The sequence below is a fragment of the Onychomys torridus genome, chromosome 4, assembly GCF_903995425.1.
Source record: "Onychomys torridus chromosome 4, mOncTor1.1, whole genome shotgun sequence".
NCBI lineage: Eukaryota > Metazoa > Chordata > Mammalia > Rodentia > Cricetidae > Onychomys > Onychomys torridus.
The window spans coordinates 76,387,796-76,402,734 of NC_050446.1; the positions used below are offsets into that span (position 1 = coordinate 76,387,796).

Here is a 14,939-nt window from a genome sequence, read left to right on the forward strand (position 1 = left end):
CTCTGAGTTCGAGGCCAGCCTGGTCTGCAGAGCGAGATCCAGGACAGGCACCAAAACTACAGAGAAACCCTGTCTCCAAAAAGAAAAAAGAAAAAAAAAAAGGAAAGAAAGAGTTTGACATTTCTTGACACTTGAGTAGAAAAACAAAATGATTTCTGTTTTTTTAACAAAATTCTCGGGTTGGGAATTTAGCTCAGTGGTAGAGCGCTTGCCTGGTAAGCACGAGGCTCTGGGTTTGATCCTCAGCTTAAAAAAAAAGATTGAACAAAATTCTCTTCAAACAACGTTTTAATTGTGTCTTACTCAGACATAAAATAATATAAAACAAACTGCAAACAAGATCATATGTATTCTTACATTCCTTTCCAATTCAAATAGATGCTTTGCACGTCAGAATAATAAGAAGCAGCATAAATTTAACAAACACTATTACTCTCTTATTTTGTGCTAGTCAGTAAGGGCTTTATAAATAACTATTTAGTTCCTACATGAACACTATATGGGTATGTCCTAAAGGTTAGGTCCTGGTTTTGGAGAAAAGGAAACTGAAACAGAGATATAGCACCTTGCTCATGGTAACACATTCAGTAAATGGCTGGGCTGGGCCCTGAACCTGGGTAGCCTGCCTCACTGACCCATGATCTTGACTACCATGCTATGTTGCCTGCTATAGCTAGCCTGAGTTCTCCACCACTATTATTTCATGCGAACCACAAAATGAGATAATATGAGGTTCTCACTTCACAAGCGAGGAAACTGAGGCAGACAGAAAGAAAGCAGCTTGCCAAGCCCACACAAACAAATGAGAGAGAAGTAGAGACTGATTTCATGCGAGTGTCACCTAGTTGGTTACTCCCTGTCACCCAGCAGCTCCCTTTGGTTAGAGTTAAGGAAGCAGCTTAGGTCTATGGCTTGCTTACAAGCTGTCCTTTGCAGAGACCTAGGACCTTGGATTTTGTAGCCTCACAACGTGTGTACAGAAGGGAAGTTAGACTGTCAAATCCAATCCTGCCTTCAATGGAGCAGACTAGGAGCCTTAGTGACAAGAAATAATCTGTCTAAGGACACATATATCTAACCCAATTAAATCCCACACTTAGGACAGGAGGGGCTTAGGGCAGCGGTGGGACTCAGGGTCCCCTGGGGTAAAAACTATGTCTTTGTAACAGTAAGTTGATTCTGCCTTTTCCCGCCTGTGTCCCAGAGCTGGACAGTGCAGCTATCCTGAGATATGCAATACCTGACCCACAGAATAAGAAGCAGACAAGAGAAAGAACTGTCTTCTAGAAAGCAGGCCGTGAAGATGTCTGCACATACACAAGAACAACAACACTCTTCCCACTTCTGGTTTATTCTGGAAACTCTTTTTTTCCCCTCACAGAAGTGCTATGTATTCTTCTGTAAGTTAACTGAGACACGTTATAAAGCTGCTGAGGCACAGTTCCTTTCATGGTAAGGACAGACAGAGCAACCCAAACGAGCAACGATTTTTAACAATATAAGTGAGTCCTGAGACCCAAGAGCCTGAGACTGACTGCAAGGGACCTGACCTCCATGAACATGAGTGACCAAGCTGGCCCAGAAGCCCTCTGTAGCCACTGCAGCTCATGTACATCCAAATGTGCCACGTCAACACCCCTGCGGGCATGTCAACCTCAAGTATGAGGGGTGTTGGGACCCACGGAGCTTACCTGGAAATAGTCTGTAATGAAGGATCCAAGTTCACTCTTCAGCAGCCGCCTGGGGAGAGAGAAACACAGAAACATAGTCAGGCAGCTGTAGGTGTGATCACAGCTCCTGAAGACCAGTTCCAAAAGAGAGTGACAAAGGGCTCATCATTGATGACAATGTGTTTACCAGTAGCACAGGGGTGGAATCTAGGCCTGAGGGGGAAGTACTTTTTCCTAGGTCCTGGTAGGGCCCCCACCTCCAGTGTTACTGCAGTGATAACATTTACAAACATTTTATAGTCTAAAACACACTTTCCATACATTCCCCATCCAAAGATTCAATGTGTATACAAGATGGTAATGGTTATAACTACTATAGATAGAGAAATCAAGCCCACCCCCACCCTACACATTAACCCAAGAGCCAAGGTTCAAACCTAGACCTTCTGCAAACTGAACATCTTTTCCTATAACTCCACAACTCCTCTCCTCTAACTCCAGAGATGTCCAGACTTGAAATTCACCTTGACGATATGATGGGGTGGTCTCACCATTCATCATAAATGTAATGAGGCAATCTACAAAAGGGACCACAGTGAGAACCGGGTTTCTGGTTACCTAGGCAACACATTTACTGAGCGGCCCTGTAGGTTCCCACACATTGTTCCAGCACGCAGACCACCAAGGTGAAGAAGATACATAAGGTTTCTGCTCTCACAATTTCTACTCTTAGGCCAAGGATGTGGACAGATAACATGCTAGTAAACATATTCACAAGGTGATGCCAAAGCATCTTAAGTGCTAACAATAGTAGAGATTTGGACAGCAGCCTTCTTCCCCCTGTGATAAATAATGGGCCCATCCCTACCAATCCATCCTGAATTTGATCCAGACAAGGTGAGAAAAAGCTAAAAACAAGAAAAACTGGCTCCTGGAATCCAGTAACTTCTCTAGGGAACAAAGTCTCCCTGAATTCAACATTCTCATTGCCCTTCGCACCTGCTATGGTTATTAAGGAGCAAATACTTGAATTTCTGACAGTCTTGTTGGGTATTAACTTTCCTCCAAACATGCTCACTCATGTCCCTGAAGAACAGACAAGTGACTACAGCAATATATCATCCATTGTGTGCATAAAATGGAAACAAGAATTTAGGAACAGAATAAAAGAGAAACATTCATGTTTAAAATTTCCAGAAAAGTTGGGAAAGCTGAAACACATAGAAAATACCACCTTGTCCCATAGCAGGAAACATGCTAGGTAGTAGATGAAGCATTTTGAGATTCAGCATAATGGCAGGCAATCTAAGAGCCACCCCAGCAATACACCCCAGGGGTTCTCCAAGATGTGGACAAGTCTGATGAGAGATGAAACCTATCAAAAGCTATTGAGCTGGGACTCTTGTAGAGGACCTAGGTTCTGTTCCCAGCACCCACATGGAGGCTCAGGAGTCTGTATTCTGCACCCCTTTCTTATAGACACTGCAGATGAAGCTCAGAGGAGGGGACTCTTTGTCTAAGAACACAGTAAGGGGTGGAACAAAGCCTGCTAGGTCACCTGGCCACAGAAGACAGTCTCCCAGATTATACCATAAATATATAACTGTAACACCAGTTCCAGAGGCTCCTATGCCCTCTTCTGATCTCATGGGTACTAGGCACACATGTGGTGTATATATATACATACAGCCAAACATTCATATATATAAAATAACAATGAAGGGGTTGGGGATTTGGCTCAGTGGTAGCCTAGCAAGCGCAAGGCCCTGGGTTCAGTCCTTAGCTCCAAAAAAGAAAAAAGAAAAAGAAAAAGAAAATGAATAAATCTTTTTAAAAAGCCCTTGGGCCAGGCAGTTGTGGCGCACGCCTTTAATCCCAGCACTCGGGAGGCACAGGCAGGTGGATTTCTGTGAGTTCCAGGACAGCCTGGGCGACAGAGTGAGTTCCAGGATAGGATAGGCTCCAAAGCTACACAGAGAAACCCTGTCTCAAAAAAAAGCCTTTGGCCTGAGAGCACACCTTGGAAACAGAACAGAGTGGCCAGCACCACACCTAAGGACATTTCAAAGCAGAATGACGCAAGGGGTCTGCTTCCAACCAAGAGGCAAAAATGCCCCCTGACAGTCTTTGTGGCCATTGGCAAGTCTGAAGACCATGGGTGAAGAAGATAAGCTTCTGGAAAAGTAGAAAAGCCAAGTGCTATCAGCTAGCCCATGTCTCAGAGATAATCAAATGACACCTTGGCCTCAGGCTTAGGAGCCCTTTCCCCATCCATGTTGAAATTTTGACTGGCTTGAACTTGCATGAGTCTTGTGCAGGCAACCACAGCTGCTGTGAATTCTTGAGGCACCTTGATTTCTAGACACATGAAACACTTTCAAAATAACACAGAAAAAACACAAGGCTGTGTGTCTTCTTCCCCCAGGGAAGAGATTGGAGAACACTGAAGCTCTGACAGGAAATTACGTAGGGCCAGACGACACTTTAGCAAACTATAGTCCCTGAAGTTAGAGGGACTCAGGGCCCTACAGATGTACCACCTTATTACCCTAGTCTAACCTAGTCTATGGTCCTTGAATAAGGTGCCCCATGGCACCAGGTGCACTTCTGTGTATATTCCTACACACGCAGAGAGATATTCTAGAAGACTACTCAATGAGATACTGTTATAATAGCATCTCCCTTTGATAAGGAGGAAATGAGAAATGGACTCTTGGGGTAAAGATTCTCGACCTTGTACCTTTTTACAAGGTGTACCTGTGTGTGTGTGTGTGTGTGTGTGTGTGTGTGTGTGTACACACGTGAGCACATAGGTATATGTTCATGTGTGTTCATGTGCATGGCACAACCAGAGATCAACCTTGGGTGTTACTTGGGAGCCATCCATCTTGTTTTTTGAGACAAGTTCTTTCTCTCTCACTGGGACCCTTGGCTCAATGATTGTATTAGGCTCGATGACTAGCGGTCTTAGGGATCCTCCAGGCTCTGCCTTCCCAGTACTGTGTGTGATTACAAATGCACACCACCATGCCTACCTATTCATATGGGTACTGGGGAGCAAACTCAGGTCCATCTGCTTCAATGGCAACACCTTACCACTGAGTAATCTCCAGTCACAACTATGACATTTCTGAACTGTATGAAGACAATCTTATTCAAAATGATTCTAAAATTAACAGTAACCTTCACCAAGCTTACTGAGGATGGTCTGAAACCCAAGAAGGGATTATGAGATAAGTTCCAAGTAAGGGAACAATATCAGGAAGCAGACAGGTATAGAGGTGATAGAATCCTGGAAGTCCTAAGAACATGCCCTTCCAGCCCTGCCTGGACTGGAAACTTGAGAATCACTGATCCACGGGAACACAGAGGGCCAGGGCCAGGGGCCAGGAGCAGTGCCAGCTGGTCAACCTGTGGGTAGACCATAGCAAGTCGGGTTACACAGCTGCCTCTGCACCATCAATTTGCTTGTCCTTGTCTAACAAGGAGAGGACACCTCTAAAAAAGTCTCTACTCAGCCAAACTGAGAGTCAGAAGTTCTTTCTCAGTCCCAGCTCATTCTATAACCACCCTGGCCATAAATACATTTGAAAGAGACACTCGCACATACACATATACATGTCCCATATCCCATCAGACTATTGAAGCAGTAGTCCCCAAGAAACTGGAAATTCCCCAGGAATGCCATGTTCAAATAAAGAAAGTGCTGAACCCTGGTGCCAGCCAAAGGGTTACTTGTCTCCCAGAAAGAGAGTGCATGTAGTTTGTCAACTTTTGAGACCATCTTATAGGACAGTTTGGGGCTGAGACAATGATGAGTCAGTGATGGACAGGACCTTCAACAAGACTGCTTAATTATGCATACCTCTGGCCTTCTATTTCAGCCTAAATAAATCTTATGCCAGGACCCCAAAGATGGACTTGGGGAGTCACTAGATCTCTTTGCTCCTTCTTCCTCTTCTTCTTTTTGTTTGTTTTGTGGTTTTTGTTTTGTTTTGTTTGGTTTTTTGGGTTTTTTTGGTGTGTTTTTGTTGTTGGTTTTTTGTTTGTTTGTTTTGTTTTGTTTTTGAGACAGGGTTTCTCTGTGTAACAGTCCTAGCTGTCCAAGTACTTGCTTTGTAGACCAGGGTAGGCTGGCCTCGAACTCAAAGATCCTCCTGCCTCTGCCTCCCTAGTGCTGGGACTAAAACCATGCCTGGCTTTTCTTTGCTCCCTTTTCAACATGACTATTAAATTAATCTCCCTTTTCTGCTTTTCACCATTACTTACTTTTTAAATTAGCTGTCGATGACAGGTCTAGCTTGTTCGGGCAGCCAGAGCCCCTAACTCAGGTAACAGTACCATCTTCAGTGGAATCTAGTGGACATGGTCCCTCGTACGGGCACATCTGTACACCCTCCCACTAAGACAGAGAAGAACAGCTGGCAGAGAGAATAGGAAGCCTGCTAATTAATTATTTGGTCCACAATAATTTACTAGAAACCTGTTAGGTGTTGGATATGATGCTCGTGAAAAGAAGGAAAGGAAAAAACTCAAACAAAGGTTTTCTTCTTCCTGGCCACTCCCTCATTCAAAAGCTGAGATTTCTTTAAAAAGTGGTCTGGGGGCCCAAGTTGGAACCCTAGAACCCAAGTTAAAAAAACAAACCAAAAAAACAAGTGGCATGCACTTGTAACCCCAGAACTGAGGAAGTGGGGACAGGCAGCCCTCCCCACCCCAGAGGGGGACTCGCTGGCCAGACAAAATGGATGACTTCTAAGAAATGACACCCAAGGTTGTCCTCTGGTGCTCACATAGGTGTGTGCTGGCATATCGCATATGAAAACACAGACACACACACAGGCACACATACACACAGACATACGTAAACACACACAGAGGTACACACACAGCCACACACACACACACACACACACACACACACACACACACACACACACAGAATCACGGTATGAGAGCGCCGGGTCCAAATCACAGCAGGATAACCCCACTCCCACCTTCGCCACACTCTGGATCACCAAGTTTATTGAGTTCATGAATAAAGCATAGGAAGAGGAGGTTCCCAGTACCTAGGCACAGGTTCCTACACGGCTCAGAATCTTGCAATCTACCTTCTCTACTTTTCCAAGTTTTCCTAAAGTTTCTTCCTTGTCAACAGAAATGCAATTATTTGCTGGAACACATTATTAAAATAATAAGGAATAAGGACAAACTGTACCTAGGATGGTGTCTCTTTTTATAAGTCGATTTGCTATTCACGTGTGTCAAGCCCTGATATGCACAACATTTGTATTCTTGAATTTTAGCCTAAGCAGTGTCTGCAGAGGCGCAGGAACAGCCACGCTTGTGACCAAGAAGCTGACCTCGGATACAGCAGCTCATTAAACTTGGAAGCCGCTGTCTAGGTCTGAATATTGATGGCCACTTCCCTGCTACCGACAGCAGTAAGCAAGCAAATGTACCCGACTCTCCTCCTCCTGGTCCTCAGAGAATGTGTGGGTAGTGAGATCCCCAGAGCAGCATGACCACAAGAAGGAAGTGAGTTTATCTTTGAGATGATTGTGTGGATGAGCTCCTGGCTTGGCAAAGGTTAGTCATGAGGATTCCACCAGGTCTGCCCGACCCTGAAGCCTACAACAGCACTATGAGCCCACCCTTCTCTTGACTCCTGCCCAGGATATAGCAGGCAGGCCTACCCCAGCCTCAGATTTAGGACCTGGGAAACCTGTGAATGGCACAGCATGGTAGACCCCAGAGCACAGCACTCAAAGGGTTAAAGGGTAGGACTCATGTGGGGAAGGGTTGCTGTGGCAGGAGGCTGACGTGAAAGGGCCTTTTGGTCCGGGTCACGCCCACATCATCAGTTTCACATTCCCAGACCCTGCTTCATTTGACAGCAGGGTTCCGCTCACAGCCACCCCACCACAAGCAGCTGAGCAATGGGAAGGAAACGTTTATGTGGGACATGTGAGCCCCGTGAAAGCAGAAATAGCATGAAGTTCAGTTTGAAGTCAAAAGGAGCCACAGCAGAGGGAAAAGGGGAAGAAGTTACTGGGCTACACTGTGTCACACACCCATCCCGGCCCAGGCTGTGCAGCTGAGCCGCCCCTCCGGTTCACAGGGCTTCCGGTGATTACACAGACCCTTGATCTCCTCCTCACACCATGCTGTCAACAGTCTCCGCTCATGTTGGCTTGGAGGTAAAGTGGGCAGCTCCAAAGCTGGGTTCCAGCCAGCAGAGGCGCCGCTGGGCAGGAGGGATTCTGAGAAGCACTCTGAATCACCAGCCACCATCCCCGCTGCATGGATAAGAGGGGTGGAGGAGCAGGACAGTCAAGTCCCTCTGCTTGTCAGCTGGCTTTATGTCTCCCCAGGTTAACATTCCACTTGCAACAAGTACTGCCATCCAGCCTGGATGGGTCAAGAGAGTAATGCTGGGTGTTAAATATTTGGCCACCCCAAGTTCTCCCTAGGTCCCTTTATGGGACCCACCTCAACTGCTTCAAAATCCAGGAGCAGCGAGGCCCTCCAGGCAGGGCTCCAAACCAGATGCCACAGCTGTGTCCATCCATCCTGACCGTTCTACCTCTGCAGAACCCCACCTAGCAGCTACAACAGGACTAGTTTGGTGGCAGCAGCCTTTTAAGTAGTAGCATGAGAAAGCTCACCTTTCAAGGTCCTTTGGCCTATTCCACTGGGATACACTGGAGTTATTATCCCTAAATGGGGTGCAGTGCTACCAGTTCCACACATCTCTGTCTGCACCTCAGTAGGAACACTGAGGAGCAAAGAAACACCCAATAACATGCACATGCTAAACTCCTAATTATGAGGTGTAGGATACACCTTTCACACACTTGAATGTTCCAACAGCCTCCCAGGTGGGAGTCTCCTAGGTTGCCCTCCTCTGCCTGTGGAGACTAATGCTCAAAGAAATCAAATGAAGGTGGTACACCATGTCTACAGAGGAAGAAGGCAAGCTGGGGAAAGATGAAATATGATCATTGAGGGCTGAGGAAAATGCCTCTAAAACAAGCAGGTAAGTCTCAGACCCTAGGCCAAGCTGAGGGTCTAATACAGCCAGATTGGAACTTTCCAGAAAGTCTAGAAACTTTGAATTTTAGGGAAGAAGGGTAGATTTCTAAACAATATTCAGACCAACACAGCTGCACTGGTTCCCAGTTGGCACTTCTTGTTAAGGACTTTCCTGTCCCCCAAAGATGGCTGTTTCTCAACTGCAGCAGAAGGGGCCAACACAAGATCAGGCAGACCCAAAAAGCTCACAAGGCAGCCAGCCCTCAAGAGCCCAGCCTGGTGATATACATGTTGTCAATCCAGGATGTGGCAGGCAAAGCCAGGTGGATCTCTGACAGTCTGAGGCCAGCCTGGTCTACAACACGAGTTCCAGGCTAGCTGGGGCTATGATGAAACCTATCTCAAAAACAAAGAAAAGTAAAGGCAGACCTATCTTAGTTCCTCCCAAACTAGGGTTTTAATTTTAAAGACAAGATCTATTAATCAGTGAAGCCACATCCAGGTGTCAAGTGTGGCCGTTTGTGCTATGGGACTCTAGCATCTTCTGACAACATGGCGGGCTGAGTTTAAATCCCAACACTTTCTGCAGAGATGACCCCAGTCAGCTAGTCCACTTCTGTGCACCTGTACTTCCTCATCAACACAACAGGGAGACAACATCCATCTCCTAGACATGACACGTGTACAAGAGTGAGTATATACACACAGCCTTAGAAGGGTGGCACACTGTGCCTGGCAGGCACCTGCTACGATCATTGCCTCAGGGCATCGTGCCTTACACTGACGTCAGTGCCATCAGCCACCCTTGGGTGGGACTTAGGCTCCCCCAATTCCCATCCCTTGGTAAAGCTTTTCCCAGCTGTGATTCCCACTAAGGTCAGCAGGCTCAGAGAGATGGGGACCTCTAAGGTGGAGTTCTCTATGGGATTCGAGCAGCCAACTGACTCCTCAGACGGTAGTCTCACCCCAGACCTGCCAGAGAGCAAACAGTCATTGGAGCTTCCTCTCCTAAATAACTCGGGGTTCCCTTTATGCCAACACCTTCCTCCTCAAGAACAGAAGTGATGTGATTGGAGAGAGAATGAAAATGTCCATTTCCTGCCTTGGGCCAGCTGCTCCCATTTGCAACTAGCTCATCTCCAGCTTCCAAAAATCCTTCGCTCTGAGTACTTATTTCTGCAGAGAAAAAGTCCTCCTTGGGAGCTAAGAGCACAGGGTGAGAAATGGAAAGACAATTTCATCCTCAGCTAACCGTGTACCTGATTGCCACCTGCTCAATCCTCAGATTCCAACTTAGGAATCAACCCTGTCCCCAATCTAATGATGTGCCCATCTGCTGCCACCCCACTTAAAAGAGCAGATGACAACTCCCTGTCTAGCTCTTTTCTGGTGCAAGCTCTGAGTCACCCGTCTCAATGGCTGCCCCAGAACAGGTCAGAGACCTGGCAGAGCCCACCACAAACATTCAATAAGTGGATTACAGCACCAATTATCCCTCTGTCTTGAACCCCAACCCAGGTTCTCATAAAAACCAATGACTATCAATCTTAATTTTCTCACTCTTCTTGTGGGCCAGATAAGAGTAAAAAAACGCTGTCTGCTGAGGAAGAATGTGATCCACATCAGGACTCAGCCACCCCTGCTTCCAGAAGATTTCTGAAACTCAGACCTCCCGTCAGGGGTGAGGCTGGAGTGTTACATGCCACGTCCGAGCTCCAGGAAAGTGTGTGGTTGAGCCAGCACTGTGGACAGTGATGACTGGCATTCTGGTCAAAATAAGTCTATTCAGAAAGGTCATCCCCTTGCCTTTGAAGATATCGAATCATGTTCTGTTTCCTAAGGCAGTTGCAAATAGAAACTATCCTGATTTATGGCTTTCATATTGACAAAACAAGTGCCTTGACTTTAATCTGGGGAAAATTGGCCACTCTGTTGTAGATGGACTTTCTCCTAAGGTCTGGAAATACTTTCCTATAAATTCAATATTATGTTTTAGAACATAGGCACACTTGGACCCAAGTTCTTTCCTGTACAAACTTCAAAGCCTATCTACAAAGATAATGTCTTCAATGATACATCTTTAAAAAGGGCCAACATTTGCAATGACTGCATTGTAAGATCCAGTTACACAAACACCTGACTTTCGGCCATCTTGCACATTGGCTCCCCCTTGCAAGTATCCACTCCTCCCAGGTGCATCTCAACTATATTGTCAGAAAGAGGGCCATGGGAAGCTGTCAGGAAAATGCCCACTGCGCAAACATGAGGATCTGATTTGTATCCCAAGACCCACATAAGAGCTGAGCAAGGTGGTGTGGGTCTGTAATGCCAGCATTGGGATTGGGGTGGTTTCCTAGATCTCACTGGTCACCCAGCTCAGTCAAATAGGTATATCCTGGGTTCAGGGTCTCAAAAACAAGCTTAAAACCCTAATCCGTGTGAGTGTGTGTGTGTGTGTGTGTGTGTGTGTGTGTACTACATTTGTGCAGGTGCCCAAGGAGGCCATAAATAAGGAAAAGTAATAAGACACTGATATATATATCTCTGGCCACCCATCAAGTGTATACATATACACACACACACACACACACACACACACACACACACACACACACACACACACATACACACACAAGAGAGAGAGAGAGAGAGAGAGAGAGAGAGAGAGAGAGAGAGAGAGAGAGAGGAGAGGTAGGGGAGGAAGGGAAAGTGGAGTGGAAAAGGGGACCAAGCCTGGCTAGGATCAGACCCAAGGGAGAGGATTCAGGTTTTGACACTAGACTTGGGTGATCATCAAAAGGCTTGGCTGAATAGAACGGAGAACTAAAAGAGTCATTTCCTCTTAGATTTGGTCGCCACAGAAAGAAGAAATAACTGTCTGTCCTTGGAAGAACTCAGCTTCACCCAAACTTTAGTTCCAAGCAAACTCTGAGCAGTCCATTCAACTCTCAAGTTCAGTGAGCTCACCTCATCCAAAACATTGGGGAAATGTCATGCTCATTCTATCCCTAGGACAATTCATCACACTACCCTGTGGGATCCTTCACAGCACTTAACACAGCACTGTTCCCAAGTGCATACCATAACAGCATAGAGCATGCCCAACATTCATGAAACATTCTTCTGTATCAGACTTTGTACTAAGGCTACTTCAGCAAGGTCACAATCCCCACAACTGCCATGAAGTTGGTGCTACTATCACCCACATTTTATGAAATGAAAAACAGACAGAGAAAAATTAAGCAACTTCCCCAAGCTCATGGGGCTTAACTAGTCTTGATCTGTAGGGCTCTGAAATCAGTGGTGTTTGGCTTTCTTATATTAAAGCATTCTATCGTGCCTAGAACAGATAATGCCACATAGTAGGAATGTCAAGATTAACTGAAGAATGAGGTTGGGGACAACTCAGCCTTCCCTCCTACCACATCCTCTTTCCAACATTCCTACTGTCCTGTGTTGTCACCTTTAGGCCCTCCAGTCTGTTAAACGTATAGATCTGTCCTGCAATCAGGGCTTAGGAGAAGAAAAAGGAAATTCAAAGCCCTGTGTCTGTGAGATTGTGGGGAGAGAGACATATCCACTTCAGTGCTGAGATCCATGGAGCGGCTGTGTCTGCGGATACTTGCAGATATGGAACATATTGAGTGGCTTGCATTATGCAGTTTGAGATGTCCAGGTATGGTGGTTTGAATGGGAATGGCCCCAGAGGCTCATATGTTTGCATGTTTGGTCCCCAGTCAGTGGAACTGTTTAGAAAGATTAGGAGGTGTGGCCTTGTTGGAGGTGTGCAACTAGGGTTGGGCTTTGAGGTTTCAAAAGCCCATGTCAGGCCCAGTGTCTCTCTGCCTGCTGCTTATAGATCAGAATGTAAAGCACTCAGCTACTCCTCCTGCACCATGCCTGTCTGCTTCCTGTCATGACATCATGGACTAACCCTCTGAAACTGTAAGCAAGCCCCCAATTAGATGTTTTCCTTTATAAACACTGCCTTGGTCATGTCTGTTCACAGCAATAGAATAATAACTAAGACACCAGGTCACATATATGCCTGGAAGATGCTTCATCTTCCCAGGTCTACTCTGTGTCTCTGTATTAGGGAGGCCTGCCTCTACTGCAGCCACTAGGTTGGAGAAGCCAAAGAGTAGACCTCCCAGAGGTGAACAGAGGCCAAGCTCGGCATTCTAAAAGCTACAGCTTATTCTAGGCTGAACTCATACCCAGGCTGTTGTTCCAAACACCAATCCCTATAGTTCCCACCAGGCTGAAGACCGAGAACCTTTGGTGGTACCCCTAAACTGTAGAGAATATCTGGAGGGTCATTGTTTCTTGGGGGTGGGGGGTGGGGTAGAATCATCACACAGTAAGCGATGTGCTCATCAAGGCCCGTGAAAGAAACTAAAGCGGGGGAAACGTCATGGACATTAGCTTTACCATCTTCCCAGTAGGAGACTGCTTCCAGACACCACCATGTGGTACAGAGCGAAGGTTTCCCTGTGTGCTCTACTGTGCACACCACCCCTCAGTTCCTGTGTCTAAGCCCTGACCCTCCACATGATAGTATGCTGGGTCAGCTACAATCCTCAAGGTAGACCCATGTCCTTCTTAGGGATTTGCTGGCTTTCCACCTTTGAACGTACAAAGAAGAGGTCATGTGAGCTCACAGTGAGGTGTTGATCACGAGCTAGCTAACACCAGAACCTGAGCTGGTCAGCACCTTGACTTTGGGCCTCTGGGCTCCAGAACATAAAGAAATAGATTCCTGTTGTTTAAGCCCCTCTGTCTGTGGTAGTTGTCACATTAACCCAAGGAAACTAGTGTGGATTTCAGATGCAGGTGTTCAGGCAGGAGTTCAAATCGGGACCTACTTTTACAGTTGTGCAATCCTAAAAAGGACATGTGGTTTCTCTCACTCATGATTTTCTCATCTATAAATTACATAATGAGGAGATAGCTATGTGGGTACATAAGAGATTCCTCAAGTTGTCTAGGACACAACACATTTCAGCAACATAAATGTCATTCCATACACACTATGGCCCTTCTTAGTGATGGGTAGATTGTTAGCCACACTCAGACCAGAGGTGTTTTGTGAGTTCTGCACCAAAACTTAGAGAAATTTACATTTAAAAAAAAAAAAACTTTGAAAGTCAGATACACCAATGAAAAAAATAATGAAAAAAATAATAATAAAGCTTAAAATTGTAAAAGAGCTGGGCATAGTGGCTCATGCCTTTAATTCCAGTACTCAGGAGGCAGAGGCAGGCAGATCTCTGAGGGTTTGAAGGCAGTTGGGTCTACATAGTGGGTTTCAGGAAAGCCAAAGCTACATAGTGAGACCCTGAAATAAATTTTAAAACAAATAAAAATAAGAGGAAATTTTACATTAAAAAAAATTTAATTTCAGGTTTTTTGGGAGCATCTCTGCATGCTCCCCGGCTGGCCTCCCCATTCAGAAGGCCCCTTGGCACCTAGGGGCTGCTTGCTTCCCTGAGGTATGGGGGCAGGTGACATCAGAGTTGGCTCCCACCTTCTTAGCTGCCCACAAAGATCTTTGAAGTACAATGTCAGGATCCGTGTCTTGAAGTGAGAAACAATTAGCACATTCCTGAGCCGTTGGATTATTTATTTATATTTCCACTGGGGGCTGAGGAACTCAGTGCTTGGAGTAAGCTGGGCTCTTTCTTGTAAGTCTGAGGCTGGTGACCCAGCTTTGCCCCTGACACCATACCTCCTCGGGACCTCACTCTCCTTCCCTGTAAAATGAGGCCTTGGGCTAGACGGTCTCTTTTGTCTCTTTTCACATTTATGTAATTGTGACATGAAATTCAAGTCCATAGGTAGAAATGTAACACAACCGTTTGCTTATGTGCTGAACAGGCTTGAATGAAAACAGAGCTCTTCAACACCCAGCTGACCTCACCACAGACCTGATTCAACGTAAACAAGGCTTGAACAATAGCCTTGTTTCTTGTTAACCCACTGCAGGGCTGGGTCTTTAGCCTAGATGTTCTGCATTTAACATACCCAGAGAGGAACTAAAAGCCTGGCTAATTCAACTTCCTAGCCCCAGCTGAGCCTGTGACTCTGAGCCCTGTTTCCTCTCTCCTTTCAACAAGACACAAACCCAACTGTGCCACGACCCCACCTCCAGCACCTATGTACTTAGGCTCTCTTTCACTGCAAGCACAGGGCCTGTGCACCTGCTGATTTCTCCCCACTGGAGCCTTCTTCCGC

General features: G+C 46.1%; 1 protein-coding gene across 9 annotated transcripts in view; it reads right to left on the reverse strand.

The window, feature by feature from the left end:
- Prr5l (proline rich 5 like) overlaps window positions 1-14,939 on the reverse strand; it is a 184,719-nt gene that overhangs the window by 40,532 nt on the left and 129,248 nt on the right. For all 9 annotated transcript variants that reach the window (XM_036183789.1, XM_036183788.1, XM_036183785.1 and 6 more), the window contains one exon: window positions 1,692-1,740. In XM_036183789.1, coding sequence (XP_036039682.1) covers window positions 1,692-1,740 — 49 coding nt within the window. The remainder of the gene's footprint in view (window positions 1-1,691; window positions 1,741-14,939) is intronic.